The sequence below is a fragment of the Oryzias latipes genome, chromosome 18 (genome assembly GCF_002234675.1).
Source record: "Oryzias latipes chromosome 18, ASM223467v1".
In the NCBI taxonomy this organism is placed as follows: domain Eukaryota; kingdom Metazoa; phylum Chordata; class Actinopteri; order Beloniformes; family Adrianichthyidae; genus Oryzias; species Oryzias latipes.
In genome coordinates, this window is record NC_019876.2 from 12,987,709 (window position 1) to 13,002,117 (window position 14,409).

General features: G+C 38.6%; 1 protein-coding gene and 1 non-coding gene across 4 annotated transcripts; both read right to left on the reverse strand.

Moving 5' to 3' along the window:
* Positions 1-245: 245 nt before the first annotated feature.
* naa40 (N(alpha)-acetyltransferase 40, NatD catalytic subunit) lies at positions 246-12,722 on the reverse strand. Of its 3 annotated transcripts, XM_023966202.1 has the most exons (9): positions 12,644-12,722; positions 11,515-11,582; positions 8,571-8,666; positions 7,774-7,826; positions 6,657-6,752; positions 6,384-6,542; positions 6,224-6,307; positions 3,389-3,466; positions 246-2,658 (listed from the first exon to the last, which is right to left on the reverse strand). In XM_023966202.1, the coding sequence occupies exons 2-9, from the start codon at positions 11,518-11,520 to the stop codon at positions 2,511-2,513; spliced, it is 720 nt and encodes a 239-aa protein (XP_023821970.1). In that variant the 5' UTR covers positions 11,521-11,582; positions 12,644-12,722; the 3' UTR covers positions 246-2,510. The 3 variants fall into 3 exon arrangements, with proteins under 3 accessions (XP_023821970.1, XP_023821968.1, XP_023821971.1); XM_023966200.1 differs by lacking the exon at positions 12,644-12,722 and having other exon boundaries at positions 11,515-11,856; XM_023966203.1 differs by lacking the exons at positions 11,515-11,582; positions 12,644-12,722 and adding an exon at positions 10,808-10,828.
* On the reverse strand, positions 12,301-12,382 carry trnal-aag. Its single transcript has one exon. It is a non-coding gene; the product is annotated as a tRNA-Leu (tRNA).
* Positions 12,723-14,409: the final 1,687 nt, after the last annotated feature.

Here is a 14,409-nt window from a genome sequence, read left to right on the forward strand (position 1 = left end):
CTGGACACATTTTCCAGTTGAATTTAGAACCAAGATTCTACACCAGTCTGACTTTTTGAATCAACAAAGCGTAGTTTGGTCTTTAAAACCACTTTAGACCCAACACTAATCTGAAAATCCCATTTAAATTGGGAAACAATGGTTTCTTTGTTTGAGCTCATCATTCTACATTAACCACATTTTTCACACGTGTTTTAAAAAGAAAATATTAATGTAAATGTAAAAAACCACAAAGAAAATGCAAATTCTATAAAGTCAAAGAAGTTTCCTTTATTTGCAACATACAAATAAAACACTGACAAGGCAGAACGACTTTCCCTTTTATTGTCGCTGACAAGACTGTAACACTCACTCTCAAATATGTAGTTTTCTATGATTCAACACAATCTTCAGAGATCTGAACCTGTAAAAGGCCAAGAAAAAGAGAGGATGGAGCCACAACACTTTATATTTATACATATACATATTTATATACAGAGAAAAAAAAGAAATCTTGAAAGTTGAGAGGATTATCAATGTTTTTTTCTAAAACAAACTTTATTTAAAAAAAATGTAAGCTCACTTTTAACCTATACTTTCACTAAATCCTTTTTAAAGCTTGTGAGCTTTTAGAGGTTAAAAAACAGAAACGGCACACCTGCCTGGATTGACTGCAGCCCTGTGGCTCAGGTTCAAGGGAAATTCATGCAGCGTCACATTTGGAAGGGACTGAATAAGCTACAATTAACAGGTTTTTACTAAAAATGCAAGAATTCCAGGTGGATTTAAGGTTTTTACGTGGGAAAAAAAAAGAACAAAAAAAAGTAACACAGCTAACTATTCCCAGAAAGATGAGGTTTGATCAAATGTCATCAACCTGAGAGAAACAAACGGTTCATTGATGGTCCGAGGTCCCTCCCAATGCAAAATTTCTAGCGAATTATCTCTTTGTGCACTAAAAGGGAAGCATTAATGTTATGAATGGAAGTTAACGGAAAAAATACATATATTTGAAACTAAAATTATCTAAAGGCAAATAAAAAAAGGAATTTGTTTACATGACTTTTCAGTGCCACAAAAAAAAAAACTGTTAATTTGTGGTCCAGAGTCATACTGAAAAACAATTTCATCACTTGTCTGTCATTTTAGCCTTGACGTTGCTGACTGGTTTGAAATAAAAAAAACCAAAAACAAATATCTTTAAAATGCAGGCTGTGTTTCACTTTTGCACGCTGAAGATGCAAGAACAGGGAACGTCTCCCAATCCTCAGAACAAATCTGCGGTAACCGTAAAAAATTTTTCTTTGTATTCTTTTAAGCACTTATGCTTTAAGAAGCTCATGTGGTTCATTTCAGACCAAGGAAAGAGATGGTAGCTGGTAACCACAACTAAAAGTATAATATTTACAGTTCAATGTAACCGTCACTATTAGAGAATATGAAGAAAACGCTATTAGCGGAAGTGAGACATCTGCCTTTCACAATAAAGCAAAAACTCGGCTGCAGACTCGCTTATAACCTCTCAATGCTGAATAGGGTGTGACCTTTCCCACCGTTTCCACTTAAAACCTGCCCAGCAGAGATGCTAAAAGTTGATAAAAGCCAAAAGAGGAGAATTTAAAAAATGATTATTAGAACTCAGTAGGCGATGCTTTATTGTTTCTTTGCCTGGTAGCTAAAATTTAAATGGCTGCAACTTAAGACTTTAGTTTGATCTAAAATTGACTAAGCAAGAGAAATGTGTTTATATTTTTAGTACCATTATTCATTTTATTTGTCTGAAAGGTTTGTTAACCAGCCTGGAACAGGTTAATAAAAACTATAGAAAACATTTTACTTTGAAATTACAGAATTCGTCAACAAAAAAGGCGACTTTCTGAGTCGACATCTCAAAGGTTTTATACAGAAAATTAGAGTGTCTAGAAAAATTACAAACAAAAAAAGGTTTATATGCAGGTTTTATGCTAGTTACTTGATTTTTCTTCAAACTTAAAGATTTTTTTCTTTGATTGGGGGCAAAAACTTACAATTTAGGATTATTTTTTTAAACTCCAGTCTCCAGTTGTGCAGTCCTTAGCCTCTTTTATGCGATATCAAACCTAACTTTTCTCTTGATATACTTCCTGATGAGTAAGTATTACCAAAATTAGGAATAAATCAGGTTATAACCCAGACTGTGATGAACTGAAACCTTGAGAGTCCCAAATCAGGAGTGCATTTTTTGCCGTTTCTTTAAAAAGAGACTACAAAGTTCGCAGTACGTCACTAATACTGCTTTTTTCTCAACTACTGAAATCAGGAAGGACAGAAAAGACAAGAGGAAAACTGAGAAGAACAAAACCCAGTGTGTGGAAAATGTACCCCGCCTTCGTCAAAGAATACACAAACTCTCAGATGCACGAAACGATAAAAAAAAGAACCTTACGGCAGAATGCTGCCCGTGTATCATAGCCGTTCAGACCATCAAGCCTTCACACGCAGCAATGATAGTTGCTGGCTTTTAACCCCATAAAACGTGAGGCTTGGGCCCATCAGTGGCAGCAGCTGCCGCAGTGCACGCCACCGTGGGTGTGTCCTGCCGAGGCTTCGCCGTGTTTGGTCCGCCTGCTGAGGATCTCGTAGGAGCAGTCATCCCCGCAGCAGCCTGACATGCTGGGTGAAGTCTCATCGACCTCGAACCTGGCACAAAAAACATGAAGATTTCAAACGTTTAGAGCCAAAAATCTTCAGACACAACAAGATATTGGTAAAAACTAATAAAACAGACAAAACTACAAACTTTGATGCAGTTGAAAGTCTGTATGTGTCGGTTTTAGGTATTGAATATAGCGGTCCCTCGCTTTATAGCGGTTCACCTTTTGAGGTCTCACTGTTTCTTGTGTGCCATTTTGAATGCCGTTCTGCATCCTTGTTGGCTTTTGACCTTGTAGTAAATCTTCTCCATGCCGTGTCTCCTCTAGAAATGCATTCAGCTCGCCAAAATCTACATAAATCTTCAACTGCAATCAGATCTTGGTTTTCGGACTGGACTTATTTTTCTACAAAAGGTTTGAACTTTGAGAGTTTGAGAAAAAAAAAAGTGCAAGATTTTTTGTCTTTCTGAGAAAAGCATATAAAGTGTGTAGTGAGGGGTTTTACAGCCATAAAACATCTGTAATCCTACTTTGAGAATTTTATCACGGGTTGTTTTTAGAAAGCAACTCCCTCGATAAACAAGAAAACATTGTAACCAAAAATGTCTATTACATTTGAGAAATCTTTGCCTTTGCCTTTAAAATGTAAAAATTGCTAGTGTAAGCTGTTGTATTTCTTCTTTGGTGTAATTGTTTTGTGGGAAATAAATAAATATGCTAAAGAAAGAAAGACAGTCAGAAATGATGGATATGCTTTCATGCGTTTCTGTACTCACTGTAAAGCTTCTCTGAAGAACTGGAAAGCCCCATGGTTGTGTTTAAAGACTGTCAACATCACTTTCTTCATCTGTGTACTAGACCCAAAAATGAAGAAGAGCTCTTTCAAAATTACATCCACAAAAACATACAAACTGTTGTAGTACGATACTGGAGACCTACAAAACAAAAATATAGAATAAAGTCTTCAAAGTTTGTTGGTCCCTGAATGGACTTTCGTTATTTTGATTCATATTTTTAATCATGTTCTAAAACACAAATCCTAATTCCGTGTGTCTGAGTATGACAATGCAACAGTGGATGCAGTTTATTTTTCAACACTGAAACCTTTTTTTGGTGGAGGTTTGTTTGTTGGGATGGGGAGTGGGAGGGGCGAGTTTTAAATTGTTGTGCTTATTTTATGCCATTTATTTTTGGTGTAATAACATTATTTATACAACACTTTTTATACCTAAAGATTGACTTGATCACAAAGACAAAAACTAACGATAAATGTATAGGGAGTCTAAAAAGAAGAAGGTGGTCTGTGACCCTGGGCTCACACTGTCCAGTCCGGCGGCGGCAGATGACTCATTATGGCTACGGATGGCCGCAGTCCTGCTGCAGCCCAGGCTCTGTTCTTTTTGTTGATATTCTTAAAAAAAGCATGTGCGGTATCATAAAGGATGGGAGGGGCGGGTCTCTGTGATCAGCCTCTCGTCATCCATGGTGTTATATGACCGAAATGACGCTCTACCAAACACTTTGTAACCCTGCGTCAGCGGATATGATGTAATATTTACACCATGATGAAAATATAGCAAGTACAGCGGAAAATGGGTTTTATTTTGAAAACTGCACCGGATGCACTTTACACTTGCACGATCTCTGGTTTAGGTCGTTAATTTGCCCCAAAACAAAAAAAGTGCTCCAGCTCGCACCGGCGTACAGCCAAAGTTTGCAGCAAACGAAACGGTTTTGGAGCGCCAGTTGACTGCCTCTTGCACTTTCAAGTTAAGTAAATACGCCGGCGGCCGCACCGCAGCCGGAATGGATGCAGTGTGAGCCCAGGGTCATGTTCTTTACGGGTACAGTTCAATGTGAAGCTCAATCCAAAACCTGTGGAAGGAGTTTAAAGTCATGTCACCCCAAAAACATCCCAGCTCTTGAGAAGATCTCCATGGAAGGATGGACCAAAATAGCTGCTGGACTGTAAACGTGCAGAAGACCTACAGGAAACCTTTGACCTCTGTCACTGACAACCAGGGTTACATTACAAAGTAGTGAGGTGATGTTAACCCGCAAGATATCAGAAATGTGTTTAGTGGTCCACTTGGTTTGTGGCGTTTTCTACATCATTTAATTTTTCAGGAAAATGGCTCTGGATTCTTTTTAAGAAGACGCTACAAATAGTGTTGCAAACACGGTGAATTTACATTTATTATATTTAGGAAATTTCAGTTTTTGTGATAGTTTTGTCATCTCTTTATGTTGCGGTTATCCACAACACCTTAGAAGTCAATCAAGGCTTTTTAGTGGTGTCTGCTTTCTTTTTAGCTTCCACTTTAACAATTAAGGTTTAATCCTACGGGAAAATCTATGCTACATTTTAATAGGTCCTATGTGGGCGGCTGGATGGCTCAGTTGCCTGCGTGACGGCCTGGTGCATGGGAAACCAGAGTTTGTGTACCAAGGACTGCGATGAGCTTCATCCAGTGTGGGGCCTTGGCCAAGACCCGTCACCTTCCTGCCCAACTATGTAGCCACAAGGGGGCCCCAAGACTGGGCTTCCCTGTACCGGTCCCCACAACCCTTTGTGTCAGGGAGGGTGTAAAAAATCTCTGCCTGTGCAAATCAGTGAAAGCTGATTCACTCTGGAAACCCCGGAAGGGATTTGCTGAAAAGTGGACAACATTTTAATGGTGCCTAAACAAAATCTAGTGTAAAACAAAAATAATAAGTTTAAACCAACTGCAGATCCTTTATTGAGAATGAAAATGAACTCTCCTTCAGAGGTTGAGGCTTAATCACTGAGGGAAAAGTTCATTTTTCACTTTACATTGTTTATTTACATACAAAATCTGCGTTGAAAGTGAAACCAGTTGAACTTTGACCAGACAGGTAAATTTATCCCAATTGGATTTGGTAGTGGTGTATGGGTAGTGTCCTTTTCAATTCACGGAAGTGCCAACCGTTTGAAAATTGATCATGGAGGAGAAATTAATAAGTGCAGTTTTTGCCTGGCAGGACCTATGACACCAAGTCTTTTGTGTATCGGAACAGAGCTGTGAAAGCTAAAGTCTGGAGTAAGAGTCCAGAGATTTGACATTTCGCACCAAGCCTCTTCCAACTGTTGGCACATGCGCTAGTATCGGTTAGCAACAGTCTATGCTAAAAGGCCGTTCAAGAGCCTCTGTTTAGCGGGTTTTTGAATCCACTTCAGTCACAAATTCAAATATCTGACTAAGTCAAATAAAATCGTGAAGAATAAGTAACACTTCTTAAAACAACAACCATTTTATTATTGGCAATGAAGCCAAAGCGATGGGGAGAGGGGTGGGGGTGGGGGTGGGGGGTGGGGGGCATATGTGGCTCCAAAGACTGAGGTTGCAGACTCCTGGGTTAAGGGAAAGTGTGCAGTTAAAAAAGAATAAAAAATAATTGACATAAATAAAAAGCTGATTCATGCCTAGTACCAGCGACTGTACGGTAGGAATACTGTCCGGCATCAAACCAATCCGTGCCCTAAAAAAGGTCAGAGATCACTGCTTTAAACTGATTTATGTTGTGAGTGTTTTGCTGGGAGTCACTTTAATAAAAACCAGTGTGACTAAAACAGGGACTGGAGGTTTTACCTGTTAGCGATGAGCTGAAGTATTTGGATAAGGAACTTCCCCAGCCCTTTCCTGCGCACTTTGCTCTCTAGCTGAACCTCGTAGCTGCGGAGTTAGGAAACGTGTTGAAGCTCAAACAAACGAACCCCAAAATCCACAAACACTTTGATGACGGCCTTACCAATACAAAACCTCCTCTCCGCACTCCACATCAAACCGGAAGTGACAGAAAGCCACGGGGGATGAATCGCTGTCACGGGCCAGCAGGTACCACGCCCTTTCATCGTACATCTCATCCCTCTTTTCCCTCTCCTTCCAACCCCATTCACTCTGCTCGTATCTACGGACAGAAAATAAACAGCATGTGTTCCCTCCGCCCTGCTTTTCCACCCTGTTTGACTCACAAACAGTTCATGCTGCGCGGACAAAAATGCGAACAGAAGGAACCTCTTACAGTGCCTGCATGTTGGCCCTGGTGAGTTCAAAGGCCCACTCCACAGACAGCGGGTTGAGAGAGGTCACTCTCCTGCACTCAATCTGCAGATTCAGCCTGAAAAGAGGGACAACTGTGAGCTCAGGCAAGTCAGCACTACAAACAGGGGCATTCCACTGACTGCAGATGAGAACTGATCCGAGTGTCACATCACTAGGGGTGTGACGATAACCACATCACCACGGTGATGAGATGATCATCGCGGTGATGAGTCACAATATAAACAATAAACACATTCATCTTTGCTAATAATTTACTTTTTCCGCGAGTCCTATGTTCAAACTTCAAGGGTTTCTGGGGGACAAAGCCTGCATCCTCCTGCGCAAGGGAGGGACAGTCCATTAAACATTATGGGGGATGTTTTTGTGTGTCTGATTTATAATTAACAGCTTGCCATGTTTCAGTACTTGTCATGTTTACAGATTAAATACACACACAAACACGGGGGGGTTTAACCACGACTCTTGCTGCTTCATCACCGCGGTGATCAAAAATCCCACACCGTCAAAGCTCTAGACATCACCCACAGAAAACGGCTTACTTCCTGCTCCAATCAAATGAAGTCAATTAAGTGGCAATTTTATTGCGATATGGACGTTGCCGTGTTGAAGGCAGATGACGCCAGTAAGAAGTGATTGGTCCGAGTCCCCATTTCTATGGCAAGAGTGGTTGCCAGATTGGTTGCCATACCACTCTTGCCAATCAGGAGTGAGCTTGATGACAGGCCCCACCCCTACAACTTGAATGCAGGCTACACAAAGTCTGTCAATCAAATGTTTCGAACGTTCAACGTGAGATGAGATGCTTTCGTTGAGGCGTAACTTGCATTACAGAAAAAAAATTAGGATTAGCAAGAGCTCGTGAAAGAAAAATTTCAGAGAAAAGAGGATTATTCTGGGAAAATATAATGACTAACAGCTGTTTATTTCTCAACTGAAGTCTATGGGATTCTGGCTTCTTGGAGCTGGCATGTACTTCCTGTTTGGAACGCGAAGAGGAGGGGTCACTCAGTCCAGTTCTCATATACATCCAATAGGGCAGGGGGGGGGGGGGGGGAAATGTAAAAAACAATATTTACCCATTTCTGTCATATTTCTTGAAGGCTGGGAAAGAAGACAGCGGATCTTCAAGCTACAAAACAAAGAGAAACAAAGTTAAATCTCTAAAAAAACAAAAATAACAAGACTTAGGATTCTGTTTCCATTTTTATATCTAAAACAACTTCAGGTTCATGAGCAGGTCCAAAATGGGCTCTTGACACAAAGACAAAACATAATTTGACAGCGCGGGGAATCTGCTAGCTTTGTAAGTTTTAAAATATCAAATGATATCAATGAGACTGTAAAGTACTGGGAAATAGCCCTCACTGTCATTTATAATTGCAAAGACGTCGGTAAAAATGTTGAATGAGCCATTTGTTTACAGCAAACAATCCTCCGAGTCAAGAAGGCTCTGTTTGATCAGCAGTGAAGAGAAAGCAGGAAGACAACAGCAAGAAACAAAGAGAGCCATTTTGGGATGGAGTAGATGGTAATAAACCCAGAAGAGCGCTGCTAAGAGCTTGTTGAGGGAGAGGATGCAGCGAGTGACCAACAGGTGTGCGGGATTTGATTTCACTTTACTCTGACCTGACCCCAAAGCTGCTGGAACTCTGCATTCTAGTTGGGTAGGATCTGAATATGGGGCTTAATTATGCATAAAGAAACATATGGTCCTGTAGCTGGATCTGTCATGCTTGTTAGTCTGGCCTCCTCGACAGACTAAAACACAATCCAAACAGACAGTTTACTGACAAAACCAATGTTAATAAAAAAAAAAAAATTAAAAAAAATTCCACAAACTGATCTATTATCCATTATTTTGCTACCAAATTACCTTATTAGCAGCATCCACCTTGGCACACACTGCGTCCATAGCTGCCCTTTCCTCCAGACGTCGCGCTTTCTTCTCCTTTGCTCTGTTAGATTTTCTCTGAACACCATTCATAAGAGGAAAATGATCCGTTAGCACATAGAGAGGGAAAGAGTATTAAAAAGGGATAAAAAGATAAGTAACTTGATTTATTTTTAAGAAACAGATTTCACACAAACGTATCATAAAAACTTGACATAACATATTACAGTTGTAAATATTCAAACCTTACAACAAAGAAGACGCTTCAAAGGTGCGCGCTGTTTTTAGTTTTTTTAACATGTTCTTGTGGAATTTTTCGGATGTAAAGAAATAAGCTTAAATTTGCATTTTTTTGGGCATTAGTTTATTCAAATCATTGTGAATCAGGAGTAGATAAAAAAATTGCAATTTGAAAAAGATTGTATCTGTGACGTAAAAAATATACAGAGTGGGCCACAAGCTCCCTGCTCCGCTCCATTCTGATGCATCCACTTGCAGACAAATAGATCCATGAACGTCTTTGTTTTCCTCATCTGAGCTGGAATCTGACTCAGTACTGTTTGCCATTTTTGTTGCACTGGTAATGAATGACTGGGGGTTGTGAGGGGCTGTAAGCTAGCAGGAGAGCATGTAAACAGATGGGTGACGAGAAGTGGGGGCACTGGAAATGCTTTTAAAATAGCTCAAAAGATGATCGGAGTGCGTCTTTAAAGATTATCTATGGTTTTTACTACTCGTTTTTACAAAAATAGACAATAAAATCAGAAATGATTGATTGAATGTAGAATTTTCTGTCATTACCCATTCAAAAAAGGAAGTAAACTAAGTTTATTTGTGCTTTACGTGTTCATCTTTGGCCATTCTCTGATGACTAATATGCTGGAAAAATTTTGGAATTTAGTGGCTGAAATCTGGTATGAAGCATTGTCCCACAACTATTTAACAAAATCTGAAGCCCTACCAATTGGTTTAAAAGAACGATTTACATTTTTGCATCTTAAAAAAGCTTAAAGTCCCACTCCAATCATCTGTTGTAAAGTGTTCCTTGTGGGGTTTTTTTTTAAATCATGATTGTCCTGTTTTCAGCCATATTAAAAAATTATGTGTGGCTTGCTAGAATAGAGTTTCTGCAGAGCAGCAGTACCCCCCCCCCCCGCCCCCACTCATCACTTTTAACTGAGAGGTCTCTTTTTAGACACTTTCCCGCTATCTTACAGCCCGTCACACCCCCAGTCATTCATTACCAGTGCAACAAAAATGGCAGGTATTATTGGAGCTATCCAGCCGTACAATTTTGAGCCAAATGTCAGTTTAGATGAGGAAAACAAAGACGTACAGGATGTACATGTCTTCAAGTGGATGCATCAGAATGGCGTGGAGCAGGAAGCTTGTGGCCCAAGCAGTGTATGTTCTACATCACAAATAGCATTTTTTTCAAACAGCATTTTTCTCATCTGCTCCTGATTCACAACAATTTGAATCAGGGAAAACTAAGAAATGCTCATCTAAGCTAAATTTTCTCTATATCTGTCCTCCATTGTCAAAAAAATGTCCCAAGAATATGTAAAAAAAAAACAAAAAAAAACACTTTTTTCACTAAGCAGGTCTTTAAAACAAATACACAAAACAAAGAAACTGACTTTGATCAAGTAGCCTTGTATTTTTTAAAAAAACTATTTTAGGTATAAGCAGTACTCCTATTATGACTAAAAGTAGTTGTGACACAGTATGCATTCCTTTTTTAACACAAATCAAATGACCAGGGGGGAAAAAGCTGAGTAGAGTCAGGAGGACAAGCAAACATTCAGTCATTGCAAAAATAAATTCCTGACTTTATTTTGTACCTTTAACTGTAAAGAAAAGCTGATTTCTTGTGCTTTGATTGCTCATTTTGAAACAATGCCAAGTGCATATAGTTGATGCTGAAAACAGCTTTTAGTGTGGGCTTACATAATTGGAAATGTTGCTCTAATACCAATGTTCTGGCAGACTTCACTAGCAAAAAAAAAAAAAAATCACTAAGTGGATTACAGTGAAAAAAAGGGGGAAAAAGAAGAAAAAAAGTGTAATTATCTATTTGCTATAAATAAACATGTCTGGCTACACGACAATATAAATTCCTCTGTTTAGTTCACTGCATGCATGGCATGTTGAAATAAACTAAATGAATTGACTGCATGCAGAAACTAATCCATTTACAACACGTGAATCAAGTTTACCATGGTGTGTTCAGGGTCCAGGAGGGGAGCTAAATTCTTTCACTTTCAGCCTGAAATAACGAGGTAACCATTACGAGGAGGAATGCCATAGTGTCCAACTTTAGCCCAAAGCTTTAACTCTGTACCAGGCACACTGAGGCTTCAGTCTGAGCCGACGAAACACGTGGATGGGTTTAAAAAAAATCCTAATAGTGAAAGTGGGAGACAAAGTAAAAGACTAGTACTCAGCAATATAGCCTTATATAGGCCTGGTTATCTGTAAATAAAGAATAACATCCAACAAGTGTCGCTTTTTTACATAATACATCACATTTGGGCCTCGTTAGTAATTATGAATAGGAGCACATTAGTCAGTGATTAGCATAAACAGCTAGCTAGCATCATGAACAAATGATGCCTCTGACGGCGGCTAACGCACTGTTAGCTAACAATGCCGCATAATTACGAGTCGGATATGCAAAAGCATTCCGTAAAGGTTGTTTTAAAATGACTTGTGTTGTGTTTTGTGTTGGTGCTAACGATGCGATGCTAAAGAGCTAAAACGGAAAAGCTTCAAAGACCCTAAACCACATCCATCCACCATCTCCTCATTCCTCTTCCTCCTCGTTTCTTTTCCCCTTTCTCGCCTCTCATCATCGGGGGTGATTACGAACCCCGGAACAACTATGTCACCTCGCACATAAACAACAAAAACACTCGTCACTCACCCCCATTTCCCCCCCGATGTGCCTTGTCAGTCACCAGGAGAAACACACCTCTTTGTCCCGGCGCTTAGCTAAAGAAGAAGAGTAAAAGCAAAGTATCGACAGTAAAAGTGGGCCAATCTCTCTGACAATAGAAGAGAGTGCCAACAAAGCTAACTCGACACAACACCGATCTGTGTTTCGTTTAGAAACAACTTAAATGGTTAAAAATATCCAATCCAAACGCTTTATTTTCTATGTAAATCGGATTGGCGCCAAGACTGCTAGGCTGAATTCAGCAGGGCTCCTTCCTTTCTTGCTTCCTTTCTTTCCTCTTTCCCCCGACGCGTCCAACGGTGCTGCATTCACGTGCTCCTTCTCACCTCGAAGTTTTGACAACCACCGACGCTTTCAGCTGAATGTGCGGAAGCCACTGTTGACTTTATATTTTTATACTTTTTGTAGTATGTAGTAAATGCAAGTAGTCTACTTAAGAATTAGGTTTAAACTTCTTGATTAAATTGTGTTGTGTTTACCTGTAAATAAATTCGAAAATATGCCTTTAATACAATATTTATTGTGGCAATTTAAATGTAATAATTTCATTTGTTCATTTTACTTTCGGAAGTAAACGTTACACATTCTATTGAAACTAGGCATGCGTGTTGTGCTTATAGGAGTTTTTCGTATTTGTGTATTGCTGGTCACCTTATTATCAATTTTAGTTATTATTCAAAAAGCAAAAAAAAATAAGTAATCAAATATATATGACGTGTTTTTGACATTTAAGGGAAAAAAACGAAAAAATCTTGGCAGCGGTGGGATTCGAACCCACGCCCCCGAAGAGACTGGAGCCTTAATCCAGCGCCTTAGACCGCTCGGCCACGCTACCATACCTACACGCGGCGAGACCTTTGTTTAAAAATCTTTATTACAAAATACGTAAGGTTAGAACGTGTATTTTTCAGATGTACTTCTCTTTGTTTAGCTACATTATTATCGAACAATAAATAAACATAAATGGCTGCAATCCCTAAGAGCGCTTTTCTTCCTTTGTTAAAGCTAAAAAGCTTTTTAAAGTCCAATTTACACACGGATAGCAGCAAAGTTGCAATACAGGGCAACCAGGAGCAACGTGGGTTTCACGTCTTACCCAAAACCACTTGGAACCTGCCTTTGATCTTCGGATCCAATGTCGACTGCTCAACACAGCAGCCCCCAACAAAGATCCAGTTGCAGCACTAATCCACCAGATGGCGCCGTTGGCGTGTGAAAACAGCCAAATAAAGCTAATTTTTTTTTTTTTTTTTTTTGGGTTGCAAAATCTTTTTTTTTTTTTTTTTATTGAACAATTGCAACATACAAAACAAGAAAATACAACAATTATGCACATATAATGTACAATAGAATTCTGAATACAGAACAAACGTGTTGCATTCATTAAAAAATACTAATTATTAATAACAAACACAAAAGGGAATAAGAAATAAAAAGAAACAAAAAAATAAAGAGAAAAGAGAAAATGCGAGAGTAAATCTATGTCAGCAGTCCAAAACAATTACAGATGCTAAATGTTTTTTGAGCTTTTGTATTTTTTGAAGCAGAAATTAAGTTTAAATAACGCTGCAGTTCCAGTTTGAACACAAAGAAATCAGGTTTTTTATTGGAAAATTTTTTTTTGTGTATATGAAATTTAGCCATAAATAATACCATGTTTACACAAAAGAAAGCATCACGGTCTTTGACATCAAAGCTATGAAAACCAAAAAGTATGTTTTTATAATAAAGTTGTATGTCAGCAAAAATAGAATCGGTGATAAATTTGTGAATGTTTTTCCAAAATCTGTATGTAAATTCACAAAACCAGAATAAATGAGAGCAGGTTTCAGGTTGTTTCTGGCAGAAAGTACAACTGGTGTTTATGTCAGCCTTAAATTTAGTTAAGTAATGCTTTGCTGGATAAAATCTGTGTAGGAGTTTAAAAGAGATTTCTTTGACTTTATTTGTTAAGAAGTATTTTTGTGGTAAAGACCAGACTTTTTTCCAATCAATGTTAGAAGTGAAATTAGCCCAATAATAGATAGCTGATGGAACAGAAACTAAATTATCTTGAAACAAAGCTTTGATTTTTGAGTTCAACTGTTTAGCGGAAGTGAAGCAGAAATTACCCAGAGGAGATTTGAGCACATCAGGAGGATGAAGAGTCAGAGGAGGAGCGCTGTAGAAACCCCTTAATAACATGCAAAGCCCAGATGGGACGGCATCAAACACTACTGCAAATTCTTTGGGAGTTATTGGTACTTTATACTGCTTTGTGAAATCTGAGTAGTTATATAATAATCCAGGTTCTTTGAATAATTGATTGAGGAAAATTATACCATTATTAAACCAATTATTTAAAAACAGAGTTTTCCTTTTATAGACAATATTACAGTTATTCCAGATAATACATCTCTGTGGAGAAAAGTTGTGTTTGTAGATCAGAGCCCAGGCTAAGAGAACCTGTTGATGAAAATTTGACAGTTTCAAAGGGATTTTTGGAATACTATAGTTACAGCACAGCAGGAAGTTAAGGCCTCCTACCTTTGAAAATACAAAATGTGGAATAAAGTTCCAGATAGATGTGGGGTTATTAAGATATTTCTTAATCCAGATTACCTTGAGTGTATTGTTAAGGGCAGTAAAATCAATACAATTTAAACCGCCTTTATCAGAGGTATTTAAAATAACAGATTTTCTGATATAGTGAGTTTTATTTCTCCATAGAAAGTTATATAATATTCTATTAATTGCATTGCAGACTGTGTTATTAACCTGTAGAGATTGAGCTGCATACGTCAAACGAGAGATTCCTTCTGCTTTTGTAAGCAGAACTCTACCTTTCCAAATAAAGCTAATTCTGACAATATTGTTAATCTT

What these genes read in the sequence shown, in the direction of transcription:
- naa40 (XM_023966202.1), bottom strand. An exon ending in AGGGCCAACATGCAGGCACT is followed by an intron (nt 6,543 to 6,656) that starts GTAAGAGGTTCC and finishes TTCTGTCCGTAG; the next exon opens with ATACGAGCAGAGTGAATGGG. An exon ending in CTTCAGCTCATCGCTAACAG is followed by an intron (nt 3,467 to 6,223) that starts GTAAAACCTCCA and finishes TTTTGGGTCTAG; the next exon opens with TACACAGATGAAGAAAGTGA.